The following is a 14,447-nucleotide window of genomic DNA, read 5'->3' as shown; positions in this document are numbered from 1 at the left end:
AAGCTGATAGGCTGTGCTGATTGTTTTAAATGGGTCTGGTGGTCATCTGGGCTGCCGACACCGGACCTACCAGATTCAAGGTTTGCCTCTTTGAAGCCAAATCTCTGAGATAAAAACTGGAGAAGGTTGACTCTGCATGCCAGCCAACAGCTTCTATCATATCTCGGATCGAAACACTGTGTTTGAATGCAAGGCTCGCCAAGATTGCTCTGATCTCATGAGCTGTAATCTTCATGAGGCGACTCTGATCTTGTGAGACCTCAGAGTACGCTGAGCGTATAACCCACTTCAGCCATGAAGCAAGGGCTTGAGGGGTGATATCCCGTTTACCAGCTTTGACCGGAAGAAAGAGGCGCTTACGTGTGTCCCGACACGCCTCTGTGCGTTTTAAATAGTGCTTGAGTGCACGAACAGGATCTTGCATGGCTGTTGCTCTTGACTTATCTATGGAAGAGAGCGAGCGAATGACGATTCTTTGATTGCCAATGGATGGTAACCTATTTTTGGCTACAAAGCCTGGTTGTGTCAGGAGGACCACCGAACCATCTGATCTGAACTGAAGAAAGTTTGGGTCACTGGAAAGGGCATGTAACTCGCTCACCCTGCATGCTGAAGCTAAGGCTATCAAGAAACATGTTTTGTATGATAGTAGCTTTAATGAAGTGTGGGCTAAAGGTTCAAATTTGTCCAAATTGAGCCATGTTAAAACCCAGGACAGATTTCATTTTGGAAACAGGGTGAGGGATTTTGGTCGATTGAAATCAAAATTGGCTAAAAGATCTGATAGATCTTTGTTATGCCCAATATCACGTCTACCATGATGGCGGAATGTGTCTGATATCATGGAGCAGTAGCCTTTGATAGTAATTGGGGCCAACTGTTTCTCCTCGAAAAGCCAGAGAAAAAAGTTGGCCAGTTGAGGGATTGAGACACTCAAAGGGACGATGTTATTGATATGGCACCAGTCCCTGAAAACACGCCACTTTCCCTCGTAAGCCTTCAGAGTGGAGGGCCTTCTTGCTCTTGAGATTCTCTCCATAATCAAAGGTTTAAATTGTTTGTCTCACAAGGCTGTCTGGACAAGAGCCAAGCGTGAAGAAGAAGATGGTCCAGGCAGGGGTGGAACACCCGTGACCGCGGTTGTTTGAGAAGATTTGGGCTGGTTGGAATCTTCCTGGGTAGATCTATCGTTAGATCGAGTAGATCGGTGACCCAGGACTTGTTCCATCTGAGCGGGGCAATCAGAATCATCCGACAGTTCTGACCCCTTAACCGATGGATTATTTTCGGTACCAAAACCGTGGGAGGGTAGGCGAATGCCCACAACCCCTCCCAGCTGATTGACAAAACGTCCACGGCCCAACTCTCTGGGTCTGGAACCGGAGAGACGAAGATGGGCAACTTACAATTCCACCTTGTCGCAAAAAGATCGATCAACGGATGCCCCCAAAGTGTGCAAATCCAAAGAAAGACTGATTGATGGAGTGACCATTCCGTGTGAATGACTTGACCTTTCCTGGATAGAGTGTCGGCCAAGACATTGAGTCTGCCGGGAATGTGTCTGATTTGTACATTGATGTGGAGGTTGTCGCACCAACGTAGAAACTGCCAGATCAGAATACACAGATCTGGTGATTTGGTACCCCCTTGTTTCAGGAGGTAAGTCACCACCACAGAGTTGTCTGACATAATGAGGACAGTTTTTCCTGAGAGTTGATCCTTCCAGAAATGAAAGGCATTGATGACAGCCCTCATTTCTAAAAGGTTGATGTGGAGAGGCCTCTCCCCTGGCTCCCACGTGCCACTGACTGTAGCAAAGTCCGGCAACAGGTGGGCACCCCAACCGTAGGTACTGGCGTCGGTACATACCGTTATCTCCGCTTGGGGCATCTCCAGAGGAATCCCCATGGACAGCCAACCAGGGTTGTGCCACTGACGTAGGAATGATCGTATCTCGGGCATGATCATTATTGTTTGATTGAGGGGACTTGAAAAGGGGCGCCATTGTGCCAGTAACGTCATTTGTAAGGCACGCATAAAAAGACAGCCAAGCGGGATCAAATCCACCGCTGCATTGAATAATCCGAGGAGTTGCAAGAATTCTCTCTCGCTGAAATCCACATCCTGTTGGAAATGGACTCGACAAGTTCGACGATCCGGATTACGCGGGCGCGAGGAAGCCGTACCAGATTCAGATCAGTGAGAAACTCCATTACCAAAATTTACAAAATGCTGGGATGGACGGAGATCGGACTTTTTCCAGTTCATGAGAAAGCCTAGATGATCTAAAAGTGCTAAAAGATCGTTTCTGCCTTTGAGCAGAATAGAACTTACCATATGTTTCTGGAGGATGTCGTCCAAGTACACTGCCGTCCCTTTAGATGAAGTCGAGCGGAACAGGGTGACGACGCAATCCATAACCTTGGTAAAAACCCAAGGGCTGATGTTCAGGCCAAAGGGTAGGACCTGGAACTGATAAACCGCATTGCAGTAAGCGAATCAGAGAAATTTCCGTGACACGGGGTGGATAGGGACGTGAAAATATGCGTCGGTCATATCTAGACTGACGGCATACTCATCCCGCTGGATGGAAAGACGGATTGATCTCACTGTTTCCATCTTGAATTTTGGTGGTAAAATGTATTGGTTGAGGCAACTCAGGTCGATGATCGGCCTCAACTTGCCATTTGCCTTCTGGATAAGAAACAGCCTGGAATAAAACCCCGGCGATTGCGTTTTTTTTTCACAATCTCCACCACCCATTTTTCTATGAGCGACCATATCTCCTGTTGTAGAAAGGTATCCTTCTCCCGATCGGACGGTATGTCCATGAAGAGGGGAGAGGAGGACAGGGGAGGGGGTTGGATAAATGAAATCTGAAGCCCCTCTGAAATGACCTGGATCACCCAATCGTTCTGAGGAAAAAAGGTGGTCCAGTGGTCCTGAAATTGCAGGAGGCGGCCGCCCACATGTAGGCTGTCCGTGGGTGGTGAGGAGGGTATGTCAACTTTTAGAGTTAGGAGGCTGGAAGACGGAGAAACTTTGTTTCTTACCACCTCTGTATGGTTGCCTCCTAGCTTGATTAGACTGTTGTCTCCTGGCATTGGGTTGGGATCTATACTGCACATTTGATTGTAAGGATCCCTTGTCCCTGGTCTGCCAATCATCCCTCCGCTGTGGCAGGGGAATTTTTCTAAACGCCTGTGAGGGTTGGGCGGCGAGTTGGAGGGGCAGTTTCTGAGCTGCCTGCTTCCGAACTTCTTCAATTTTTCCTCCAAAGAGTAAAGGCAACCCAAACGGAGTCATCCGTAAAGCCAGAGTATGATGGGGCTTGAGCGACGTGGACCGCAGGCATGCGTCACGTCGTATCAGGTCTAAGTTGGCAGAAGCAGTCAATGCATTAGCCATGGAATGGTGAGCTGCCCTGTTAATAACTCTAGCAATCCGGGCCGTCGCTTCCCAAGCGTGGTCATTGTCGGATTTTTCTGCGCGTCGGAAAATGGCTAATGAAGCCAAGTCTAACATTGAAGATGTAGCGACTACGTTCCGGACTAGCTTTGACATGGCATGGAACACATTTTTGTCCACTTTGTAAAACAGTGGAACGGACATGTGAACTGCTGCCATATTTTTGTCCAGGGCCGGAAGATCCGTACTGAAGGCGTCTGAATGAGTTTTGTACCAGCGACACAAGAACATCGCTGGTACTTGGCTTTCTGAAAAGAACGCCTTAGTATTCCCCAGATCACTTAACTTTGTAGTCTTGAGTGGCAGTAGGAGGTGGAGGGCATTCTGAAGTTGCCAACACCCTATAAATTTCTTCCACTGCCGCCTTGAAGCCAAACTCAGTCCGTTCCATGGTTGGATCTGTGTACGGCTGATTTGCAGGAGTTTCGTCACCCTCACTGTGTGCCGAGTTGTGTTCTGGAATAGCTTGCATTTCTGGATAGAGCATACCAGGTGGCATAGATGACGCGATTCCGTCATCCTTGACACTGTCACTAACTCTCCCTTGTGGATAAGCCGTGAACATATGGATGGACGGCCCTGCCGGCTGGTTTGTCTGGCTTGTGGTCGGCCTGAATTTTGGCGACAGTCCTGCTATCACCGGTACCGGCTGCTCCAATGGCCTGGCTGGACGGACAGATTTCTCGCTAAAATCTCCGCCATAGTATTGGTATGTTGCCGGCAGTACAGCTTGACGGACAGATTTATCATTAAGATCCCCGTAAATCATATTTGGTCGGACAGTTTTAGTAATAGGGTCCCCATGCTGAGACAGCTGGACGGCCAGTGACATAGAGGTTGTATAATGAAATGGATCCGGTAAAAACCCCATGCGTCCTGACTTACAGGCCCGAAGGCCATGCTCGGTCATGCGGGGGGACTTACGCCCACTGGGCAGCCTAATATTGGGGGAACATTCCCCCAAAGAGTCAGAAAAAGCTGTGGAAGCGAGCGAGGGAAATAAGGGTAATATCTGGCATGATGTCAATAGCTGCGTCGTCGTTTCCTGGACCCAACGATGCATCTGTTCAAAGTTGGACTGTTGTACCCTGTCGACATTATTTTCCTCCATTGCCGCTGATGTTACTGTGGCTGACGGTTGCAAACGACGAACTTTAGGTGGAGGGGGGACCCCAACGTCCCACACAAGACTCGCAATGGAGGCTGTCTTCGGATGTATACTGAGGACATCAATGCTATCTTTCTTCGACTTATTCCGTCTATCCCTCCCTTTTGCTGCCTTCTGGACTACATCAGCCCACATTTGCTCTGTCCAAGTATTACACACGCTGCATGGTATAGATGATGTACACTTGGTACATACAATACAAGAGTCATGGTTGTCTTCTTTTGCTTTGAACTTTTTGCATTTCATGCATTTGGTTGACATTTCTACTGAAACGACACAAGAAAAGAAAACAAAGCACAAATTAGCAATTCAGCATGTTATTAATTCGCTAATACCACAACCGTTACTAACGGAGTAAGTGAAATTAGTCAGTGTCGCATTAACTTTTAACTGACAACACGAGTTCAGCGATAGCGTGTGTAACATGGTCTTCAGTAGATGAAATCCATAAGGGTGACAAAGTCACTCAATTTTGAAAAAATTGTTAAAATGAGGTATACAACCTGTAGAAGAATGATTGTCCAATGCAATAAATCCAAATTTAACTTCGGATGGTCCAATTTAACGCTAAGATGGCTTGGATTGTTTGAAGGTATAATGTACGTGTTATCAGTACAAGCGAAGCTTAAAAACTAGTGACAACTGGCATTGGCAAGGGGAGGTAATGGGGCAAGAGTTATTGCCCTTTGGTCTATATGAGCTAGACAGAAAAGATGAATTTTCATCTTTTAGTAGGGCTGGATTCGAGAGGTAGCAGGCTTATATCTTAACGTTAATGTGATCGGAGAACGTATTTGAAGGAAAAATAGAGGATTGGTCAGCAATTTGTCAGGTAGACATACCTCCCCCACAAATGATGGAGATGAGTCTCTAACAACAACATGGTAGCCATACTGGATGTTAGATTGGCACCATTTTCATTTAGTACCTACTATGGCATCATAAGAAGTCTTTTACTGAAAGACTCATGTCAATAAGGCCATCCCTTTTGGTGAATAGCAATATAAAGACTGACAATTACTGGATGTCGAGGCATAATTTTCATTTAGTATGAACCAGACATCATAAGAATTCTTCTGATGAAAACCCTATTCCAATAACACTTTTATACTCTGGAGTGGAGATAACAAGATTTTCAAAAAATGGCTGCCATGATGTCCATACTGGACTTCAGGCTGGCAATATTTTTTCATTTAGAACCAAGAGGACATTGTAAGAAGTCTTTTCATGAAAACCATGTTGATATGACCATCCATTCTGAGAAGTAGTGAAGAATGGCTGCTGTTTTGGCCGTAATGGATGTCTGAGCATCACCATTTTCATTCAGGACCAACTAGACTTTGCGATAAATGTAGTTACATGTAAATGTAAATACCTCTGAATAGTTTAGGAGGAAGGGCAATAATAAACTTATGCTAATGTAAAGAATGTCTGATGATGGATAATAGGCCCTCCCATATGCTCTTCTGATGTACAACTAGCAGAGATAAAAATGGGAACACTGTACTATACTTAGTGCCATCAAGTCTACTGCTGTTTGTTTAAAACACTGTACTGTACTGAGTACCATCAAGTCTACTGCTGTTTGTTTAAAACACTGTACTGTACTTAGTGCTCTACTGCTGTTTGTTTAGAACACTGTACTGTACTGAGTACCATCATGTCTACTGCTGTTTGTTTAGAACACAGTATGTACTGAGTACCATCAAGTCTACTGCTGTTTGTTTAAAACACTGTACTGAGTACAATCAAGTCTACTGCTATTTGTTTTAAACACTGTACTGTACTGAGTATCATCAAGTCAACTGTTTTGTTTAGAACAATGTACTGTACTGAGTACCATCAAGTCTACTGCTGTTTGTTTAAAACACAGTATGTACTGAGTACCATCAAGTCTAATGATGTTTGTTTAAAACACAGTATGTACTGAGTACAATCAAGTCTACTGCTGTTTGTTTAAAACACTGTACTGTACTGAGTACCATCAAGTCTATTGCTGTTTGTTTCGAACACAGTACTGTACTGAGTACCATCATGTCTACTGCTGTTTGTTTAGAACACAGTATGTACTGAGTACCATCAAGTCTATTGATGTTTGTTTAAAACACTGTAGTGTACTGAGTACCATCAAGTCTACTGATGTTTGTTTAGAACACAGTATGTACTGAGTACCATCAAGTCTACTGGTGTTTGTTTAAAACACTGTACTGTAGTGAGTACCATCAAGTCAACTGCTGTTTGTTTAAAACACAGGATGTACTGAGTACCATCAAGTCTACTGCTGTTTGTTTAGAACACAGTACTGTACTGAGTACCATCAAGCCTTCAGCTGTTTGTTTATAACACTGTACTGTACTGAGTACCATCAAGTCTACTGCTGTTTGTTTAGAACACAGTATGTACTGAGTATCATCAAGTCTACAGCTGTTTGTTTAGAACACTGTACTGTACTTAGTGCCATCAAGTCTACTGCTGTTTGTTTAGAACACTGTACTATATTGAATACCATCAAGTCTACTGATATTTCTTTAGAACGCAGTTCATGCTCACAGATCTCTCCTGCATTTCACTAGCATCTCAATGATCTCCTCAAATTGATAGTTCTTAATATCTTTCTTATTGCTTGGTTTATAACTATGATTTTTCAAAACTCGATCAAATGTTATGGTCATAAAATCTTGAATTTTCCTAACAGGATTTTGATTCTCTCTATGCAGAAATTATTATAATTTCATCACATTTGAGGAACTCTTCAACTATTTTCTTAGCATTAAAACATTTTCCATGTTTTAAATTTTTAATTTAAAAACTGACTTTGCATCCCTTCCTCAAAAATATTAGTTATGTCTGAAGTATCATAAGCTAGATAATATAAAATTTCAATCTGAGGGGGACATTTTGAGAATTCAGTGAAACTGGGACCTTTTGCAAATATCCTGTATAAAAGTAGTAAATATGTCTGGCTTGGTTCAGGAGATCTGTCAAATATGTACAAAATAGATAACCAAAAAATAACAAAACATAAAAACAACATAACATCTTACAGTCAGTATCAGGTAAAGGTATGGAAAATGGTAACATTAGTTTACAACACCCAAGTTACTCTCAGTAATCTATTCTTATGTTATAATTTTTAAACAATCTTTAGATACAGTCCAATTAACATATCAAGGTCTTCTATTTTAGAAAGCATTTACACCCATTATTAATAACAGAAGGAAATTTAGCATTCACATTAAACTATACATGGTATTATTTAAGATAATAATAATAATAATGTTTTATAGTTTCAGTTTGAATTCCATCTCTACAACATCGCATTACTGTTTATTGTCACTGGCTGCTAAGGAACCCCAAGTAAGTCTTCTTTGGGATAGATCAAAATAAGGCCATACTCTTTAAGTAAAGATACATGACACACAAAGTCAAACTTCTTGTGTTTATGATTCAGTTTTTCAATTACCAATATTTATTGTAGTAGCTACATCTAGAATAAGGCTCTGGGATATATAAATTTAGTTTCGTTCTTCACCCATTCTGATGTTTAGGTTCATGTATCTTAACAAAGTGAAAACTATATTGTGGAACCAAGGTTTGAGCCTACCTTGTGAACCTGCCAACTCCTTTTCAACTTGTTCAAGTAATTCCATCTCTTTCACACTCACAAAGGACAATGCTGTTCCCTTGTTGTCTCCCCTTGCAGTTCTGAAAGAAATTTTAATTTTGAGGGATATGAATAAATGATTCCACTGTAGCACTGATACAAGTGAAAACAGCAAACTATACTGTGCCTCAAGGAGGTATAAATGGATAGTAAGGTGCCCATAATGGACTAAGGAATCTGGGTATGGGATGCCTGTTACCACATTATAACAAAAAACTAGAACTATTTGAACAGTTCATGATCAATTTGGGGTCCTTAATCAAAATAATATATACCTGTCATAAAATGTTTGGTATAATAATGATTCTCTAGAGGGGACTGGCTATACTGGCTGAAAAGAATTTCCTGGAATTCCAGATAAGACCATTTTTCCTATTAATCAGGTGTGCTAAAACCATCTGTGATATACTTCAACAATAACATGATTTTCAAAACAGCAGCTGTGGTGGATGTAGCGGCTGTAAACTTGGCACAATTTTCAGTTAGGACCAACAAGGCATTATGAGAAAAGAATCATCTAAATATGCTTAAATGACCTTTTACAAGGTTTTGAGAAAATTTTGAGGATTTTAAACAAAAATTAAATCAGTGTAGGTATTATTTTATGTTTATTTTCAAATTCAGTATGACTATAAATATTCCATTTGCGCCTTAGTACCTGCATCTGGTATCTGGGAACTAATTTCCTCCTTCAACCAAGTTTGAGAGTAGACCACTTGGGTAAATGGGGATTCATAGCAAACAGGAAGTTTTCAAAATGGCATAGAAAGAAAAAGTGAAATGATCACAGCATGAATTGAATATTTGATAAATAGTGTAAAATTTTAAGCATATTGGTAATTCCAAAGCTGTGCAATGACTTCAAAAGTTTGTATACAACACCAAATGCAGATTTGTGATTTGGATTTTTAACACGGCTTTAACAATTTTTCAGTCATATCGCTAAGATGTCTGCAACATGGCAGTTTATAGTGATGTCTAGCAGTGGGGCATCATGCCGCATGATGTCCCACCCAGGCACATTATCCTGACACCAGGCCGACCAGTCCTAACACTAACCTCTTAATGCTGAGCGCCAAGTGAGGCAGATGTTAGTACCATTTTTGTAAGTCTTTGGTATGACTCGGCCAGGGATCGAACCCACGACCTCCCGCATCTGAGACGGACGCTCTAACCACTAGGCCACCGGAGCGGTCTAAATGCAGATTTAACTAAGATGACAGTTTACAGCTTTTTCAGTGCTCTGTAAAGGCTTTGTTGAATCTGATATGACGGCTATTCTTAATATGTTTTTCCTCAGCCTGATGTATCTTATCCAGTAAAATGAACAGAAATGTGAGCAATGTCACAATATAGAATTTTGACTGTACAATTATCATACAAGTCAGACTTGGAATTTAAGGTGATTTAGCAGGTTTGGTTGTTGTTGTTATTTTTGTAGGGTTTAATGCCATTTTTCAGCACAGGATAGACTATACATGGTGGCCAGTATAAATGGTAGAGGAAGAACCTGGGAAAACCCTGGAAAGAACCACCAACCCACCAGAAGCTACTGGCAAGCTTTTTCACATACTCACATTTGCCAAACCTGAGGCTCAAAGCATGCAGACAGAGGTGAGATGGCTGAGGATCGAACCCATGACCTCCCGCATCCAAGGTGGATGTTCTAACCACTAGGCCACCAGAGCGGTGTGCTTCTTGGGGCATGTAAATAATGTGTGTGTGCATGTGTATGATTTGGATTTTTAACATATTTTTTAAAATTGTCCGGTTATATCACTATGTCTGCAGTGTGGCAGTTTATCGTGATGTCTAACATTGGGGCATCATGCTACAGACATGTAGCATCATGTCCCACTAGTAACAATATCCTTACAGTAGACCGGTCAGTCCTAACATTAACCTCTTAATACTGAGTGTCAAGTGAAGGGCATGTTAATAACAAACTTTCAAAGGAATATGAATATATGGGAATCAAAATAAAGTGAATAATTGCCATTTAGGTATGTGTAATCAATTGCTAAAAATGACACCCATTACTAAAATAGTGTTGAAAGTATTCATGACCTGTAAGACTTTTACATTAGGCCAATTCAATAATGCATATCTTACATTTTGCCTTGTACAATTTCTTTTGCAAAATTCACAAGGTAAACAACAAATGAATATTCCAATACTAATTTTTTTTAATATTCACAAAAATAATATTCTGACTGGAATATTTGGATATTCATTTCAGGTCTAGTGCATACTACCTACCTTCCGACTCTGTGGATGTAGGCATTAACAGTTTTTGGGAAGTCAAAATTAACAACATTGGACACATTCTGAAAGTCTATGCCTCTAGACACTCCAAATTCTTTGTCTTTCCTCCTAAATCTGTAAAAGAAAGATAAATTTTTAGAAAAAAACTGGAATGCCTTGTTTCTCTCTCTCTCTCTCTGTCTGTCTGTCTGTCTGTCTCTCTCTCTATATATATACATACATACATACATAAGTGAAGCAAGATCTAAGGGCTCCTTATTCTAATTAAGGTATGCTAGTAGTGGGAAGTAGAGTATCCATAGATTGCTGTCGAGACTTAAATTCAAAACTGTTCCATTATATAGCATAAAGCAACTACCCACTCCTGTTATTATTTGTACCTGGTACTTACTATGGGATATGCATACAGTGCATTTAGACACCCACTTTCAAAATGTAAATCAATACATCAGACTACACATACCTAAAGGAAAAAGGCCCAAATGTGCCTGTAATCACTCAAATGACTCACATTACCCTATATACCAAAAACAAGAGCATCTACCCATCTAAAAACGAATTATGCTGATGCTCTGAGTCAAATTTGGTTAAAGTATGATCAGTCATTTGTTAGGAAACGTTCTTTTAGTAACAGCACCCGTATATGCGGGCAGAACAGCATCAATTAAACATATTTCTAAGCTGCAGGGATTCTTAGTATTGTATACAGTCAAACTATAGAGAGTGGTTTTTCAAATTCCTTTAAATGTTTTCTATTTTTAGTCAGGTGGCAAAATATCTAATAGCAGATTCCCATAGTTTGTACAGACTTGAAAGTCCCTGATGCCAGCATACTCTCATTCAGATATAATCAAAATCTGCTCAGCAGTGTTTGAGAGGGAATACAGGAATCATTTGAAGAAATTTGAAAGGCACATGATACTAGAATGCTCTTTATCAAATTTAGTCAAAAATTTTTAAGCAATCATTGAAGAAAAACAGATACTGAAACATTTATCAATAACAGCTGTCATACTGGAAGGCAGATCATCATTCTTTATACAAATAAGAAAGGTCGTATCTTCTGTCAACCTCTGTATTAATAAAAAGCTGTATGGTTTTAGAGAAGAATTTGTGTAACTGTTTTTCTATCATTAACCAAAGCAACTGGCAACGGGCACATCACAAAGGGTACCTCTAACTACAATCAGCTCAGGCATAAACACCAGAATGAAGAATGGACATTCGGTGGTCACACCCACTCTGAATCATGATACGGAATGCTGTAAGGTCTTACTAATACTGAACTTTGTTAACAAGAGGTTGTCATTGCTTGCATGGTGAGCTCACTCCCAGAACTTTGATAATGAGTACTATACAGTACCCTGGACTCCATCAACCCTTATGAAGGGCCAACTAAAAGTCGCTGAAGCATTAATTATACAGCTGGCTACAGAATGGTGTTTAACTTGTTCCAGTGCATATTCACTCTTGCATGACAATGTGGCTAATAGTGGACTTGAAACCTGGCAGAAGTCAACGAAGCATGAAATCTCAGTCAAGTAACCTACTTTTGGTGGAAGTGTTATAGCTTCCATAAAGCAAACTATCAATTTCCATGGCCAATAGTACCTAAGAAACTGACCAAAACTGAAAACAAAGTCACTGAACTCTGAAATCTAGATCAAATTTGCCTACTTTTTGGGGAATCTGGTATTTTACCATACAAAGATATATCCACAAGCTAAGTTGTATCACTCACTCACTAACAAACAATACAATCATATAAAATGGAGAAAATGAAAATCTCAACATCAGAAAATCGTGAAATGAAGGTCATATTGACATACTTTTGGTAAATTAGTGTTGTACAGGTCACCAAGTTACATGAGTCTATGGTCCACTGTCATACTGACTTGAGAAACAGGCTACTTTGCAAAGCAAAGCAAGAAACCTCACTATCTAGGTCAATCTCAAGTCTATCACTGCAAAACAATGAGACCCAGTAGCTTCGATATTCATTATTATAATGACACAACCTTATGTTATCAACAGAATGGATAACTTGGATAAGGATAACACATCTTGATGATATAAGCTTATTTACCAATTGTTATCAACTGAATGGATAACTTGGATAATGGATAACACATCTTGATAATATAAGCTTATTTACCAATTGTTATCAACTGAATGGATAACTTGGATAATGGATAACACATCTTGATAATATAAGCTTATTTACCAATTGTTATCAATTGAATAGATAACATGGATAATGGATAACACATTTTGATGATATAAACTTATTTACCAATTGTTATCAAAAGTGAACAAAATAGATACACTCAAGGTGTAAAAAGTTTTAAAAAAACAATCTTACTGTTAAAAATTTTCAGATCTTGCTAAAATAAAATTTGTCTCACATCTTGATGACAGAACATTTCCCAAGTTTGATAAAAATCTTAACAGAAGTATACATCATAGCATGTTGATGGCTCAGCTAATAAGATGCATGAACACATCATTAACATGCATACTGTTTTTTAATAATATTATTACCCCAATGAGATCTTGATGATATTAAGCCTATCTACCAAGTCTAATCAAACTTCTAACCAAAATAATTCTCTAAATCAGTTAAAATCTCCACCAATCCAATTCAAGATCACCTTCTAAATACTCATAGTAAAGTGGTCCAATATTTTGATGATATAAAATATTAGCCTATTTACCAAATTAAATGTCAATCAGATTAAAATATCATGTCTCAAATGGTACAAAGGTCAGCCAATCAGATTAAAATATCATGTCTCAAATGGTACAAAGGTCAGCCAATCAGATAAAAGATCATCTCATATATATGTGCAGATCTCACCCCTAATGAAACTCTTTGGATATCTAAATAATTCAAACCTGTATGTCAAGTTTGTTAAGAACCTTATCAGAAATAGCAGTGTTAAAGTGTTGTAAAGTTCAACCAATCAGATGCAAGATCACATTATTAATAAGCTCGGATCTTGCTCACAACCATCCTTATCATCTTTATTTGCCAAACTGGATCAAAATCAAATCAGAGATATGGTCTCTCAATTGTAACTAGCTCTTCCAATCAGATGACAGATCACCTCACCAATATGATGAACCACACTCATTATCAATATCGTAAGAAATATGAATAATATTAGCCTAGATTTCGAGCATTTTCAAAATAGGATCAGAAATATGGCTTACAGAGTTGCAACAAGCACAGCCACCCAAATGCAAGATAACTTCATTAATATGCATAAATCTCACTCACTATCAAACTTATTAGGATGATTTTGTGGATCAGTAAAAATAATCTTAATTTCAAGATACCAGAATAGGCTGATCTTTTGCAGAAATAAACATCATCAGATTTGTTTACCTGCCAGGACCATAGGAACTCAAGTTGTAATTAGTGTAATCGAAGCATATTTAAAATAAAATAAGCTGGCAGGACCATAGGAACTCAAGTTGTAATTAGTGTTATCAAAGCATATTTAAGATAAAATAAGCTGGCAGGACCATAGGAACTCAAGATGTAATTTGTATAATCGAAGCATATTTAAGATCTGATGGTCTGGTATTCAGACACCTGTATTTGAGTTTAGGTAAAGCATTCCAAGGTTTACAATCCAACTTTAACTTTTCTACTGATCCTGCCTAAAGTTTAACAATCATGCACTTTCACATCTCTCTGAATATTTGCAGCCATCCAAATTCATTTTCCCAGAGATTCTGGCATTCTTGCTCTCTTCTCTTGAACATATTCATGATCCCATTTTTCATGTCAACATCTAATTTATGATGTTTCAGTGGCAGTTGCTCACCCTGTTAGAACTTCCACATCATTCCAACTGTTACCACAAAATGCTGAGA

The 14,447-nt window shown here is 39.6% G+C and overlaps 1 protein-coding gene across 2 annotated transcripts in view; it reads right to left on the bottom strand.

Moving 5' to 3' along the window:
• Positions 1-14,447, bottom strand: part of LOC149795749 (putative ATP-dependent RNA helicase DDX56) — a 78,341-nt gene that overhangs the window by 15,114 nt on the left and 48,780 nt on the right. For both annotated transcript variants that reach the window (XM_089965662.1, XM_089965663.1), the window contains exons 11-12: positions 10,560-10,679; positions 8,241-8,341 (exon numbers count right to left, since the gene is read on the bottom strand). In XM_089965662.1, coding sequence (XP_089821788.1) covers positions 8,241-8,341; positions 10,560-10,679 — 221 coding nt within the window. The remainder of the gene's footprint in view (positions 1-8,240; positions 8,342-10,559; positions 10,680-14,447) is intronic.

Source organism: Sinohyriopsis cumingii, chromosome 7 (genome assembly GCF_028554795.1).
Source record: "Sinohyriopsis cumingii isolate HCF-2022 chromosome 7, ASM2855479v2, whole genome shotgun sequence".
In the NCBI taxonomy this organism is placed as follows: Eukaryota; Metazoa; Mollusca; class Bivalvia; order Unionida; family Unionidae; genus Sinohyriopsis; species Sinohyriopsis cumingii.
Note: the sequence above shows the minus strand (reverse complement) of the source record. Positions and strands in the feature narration are given on the sequence as shown.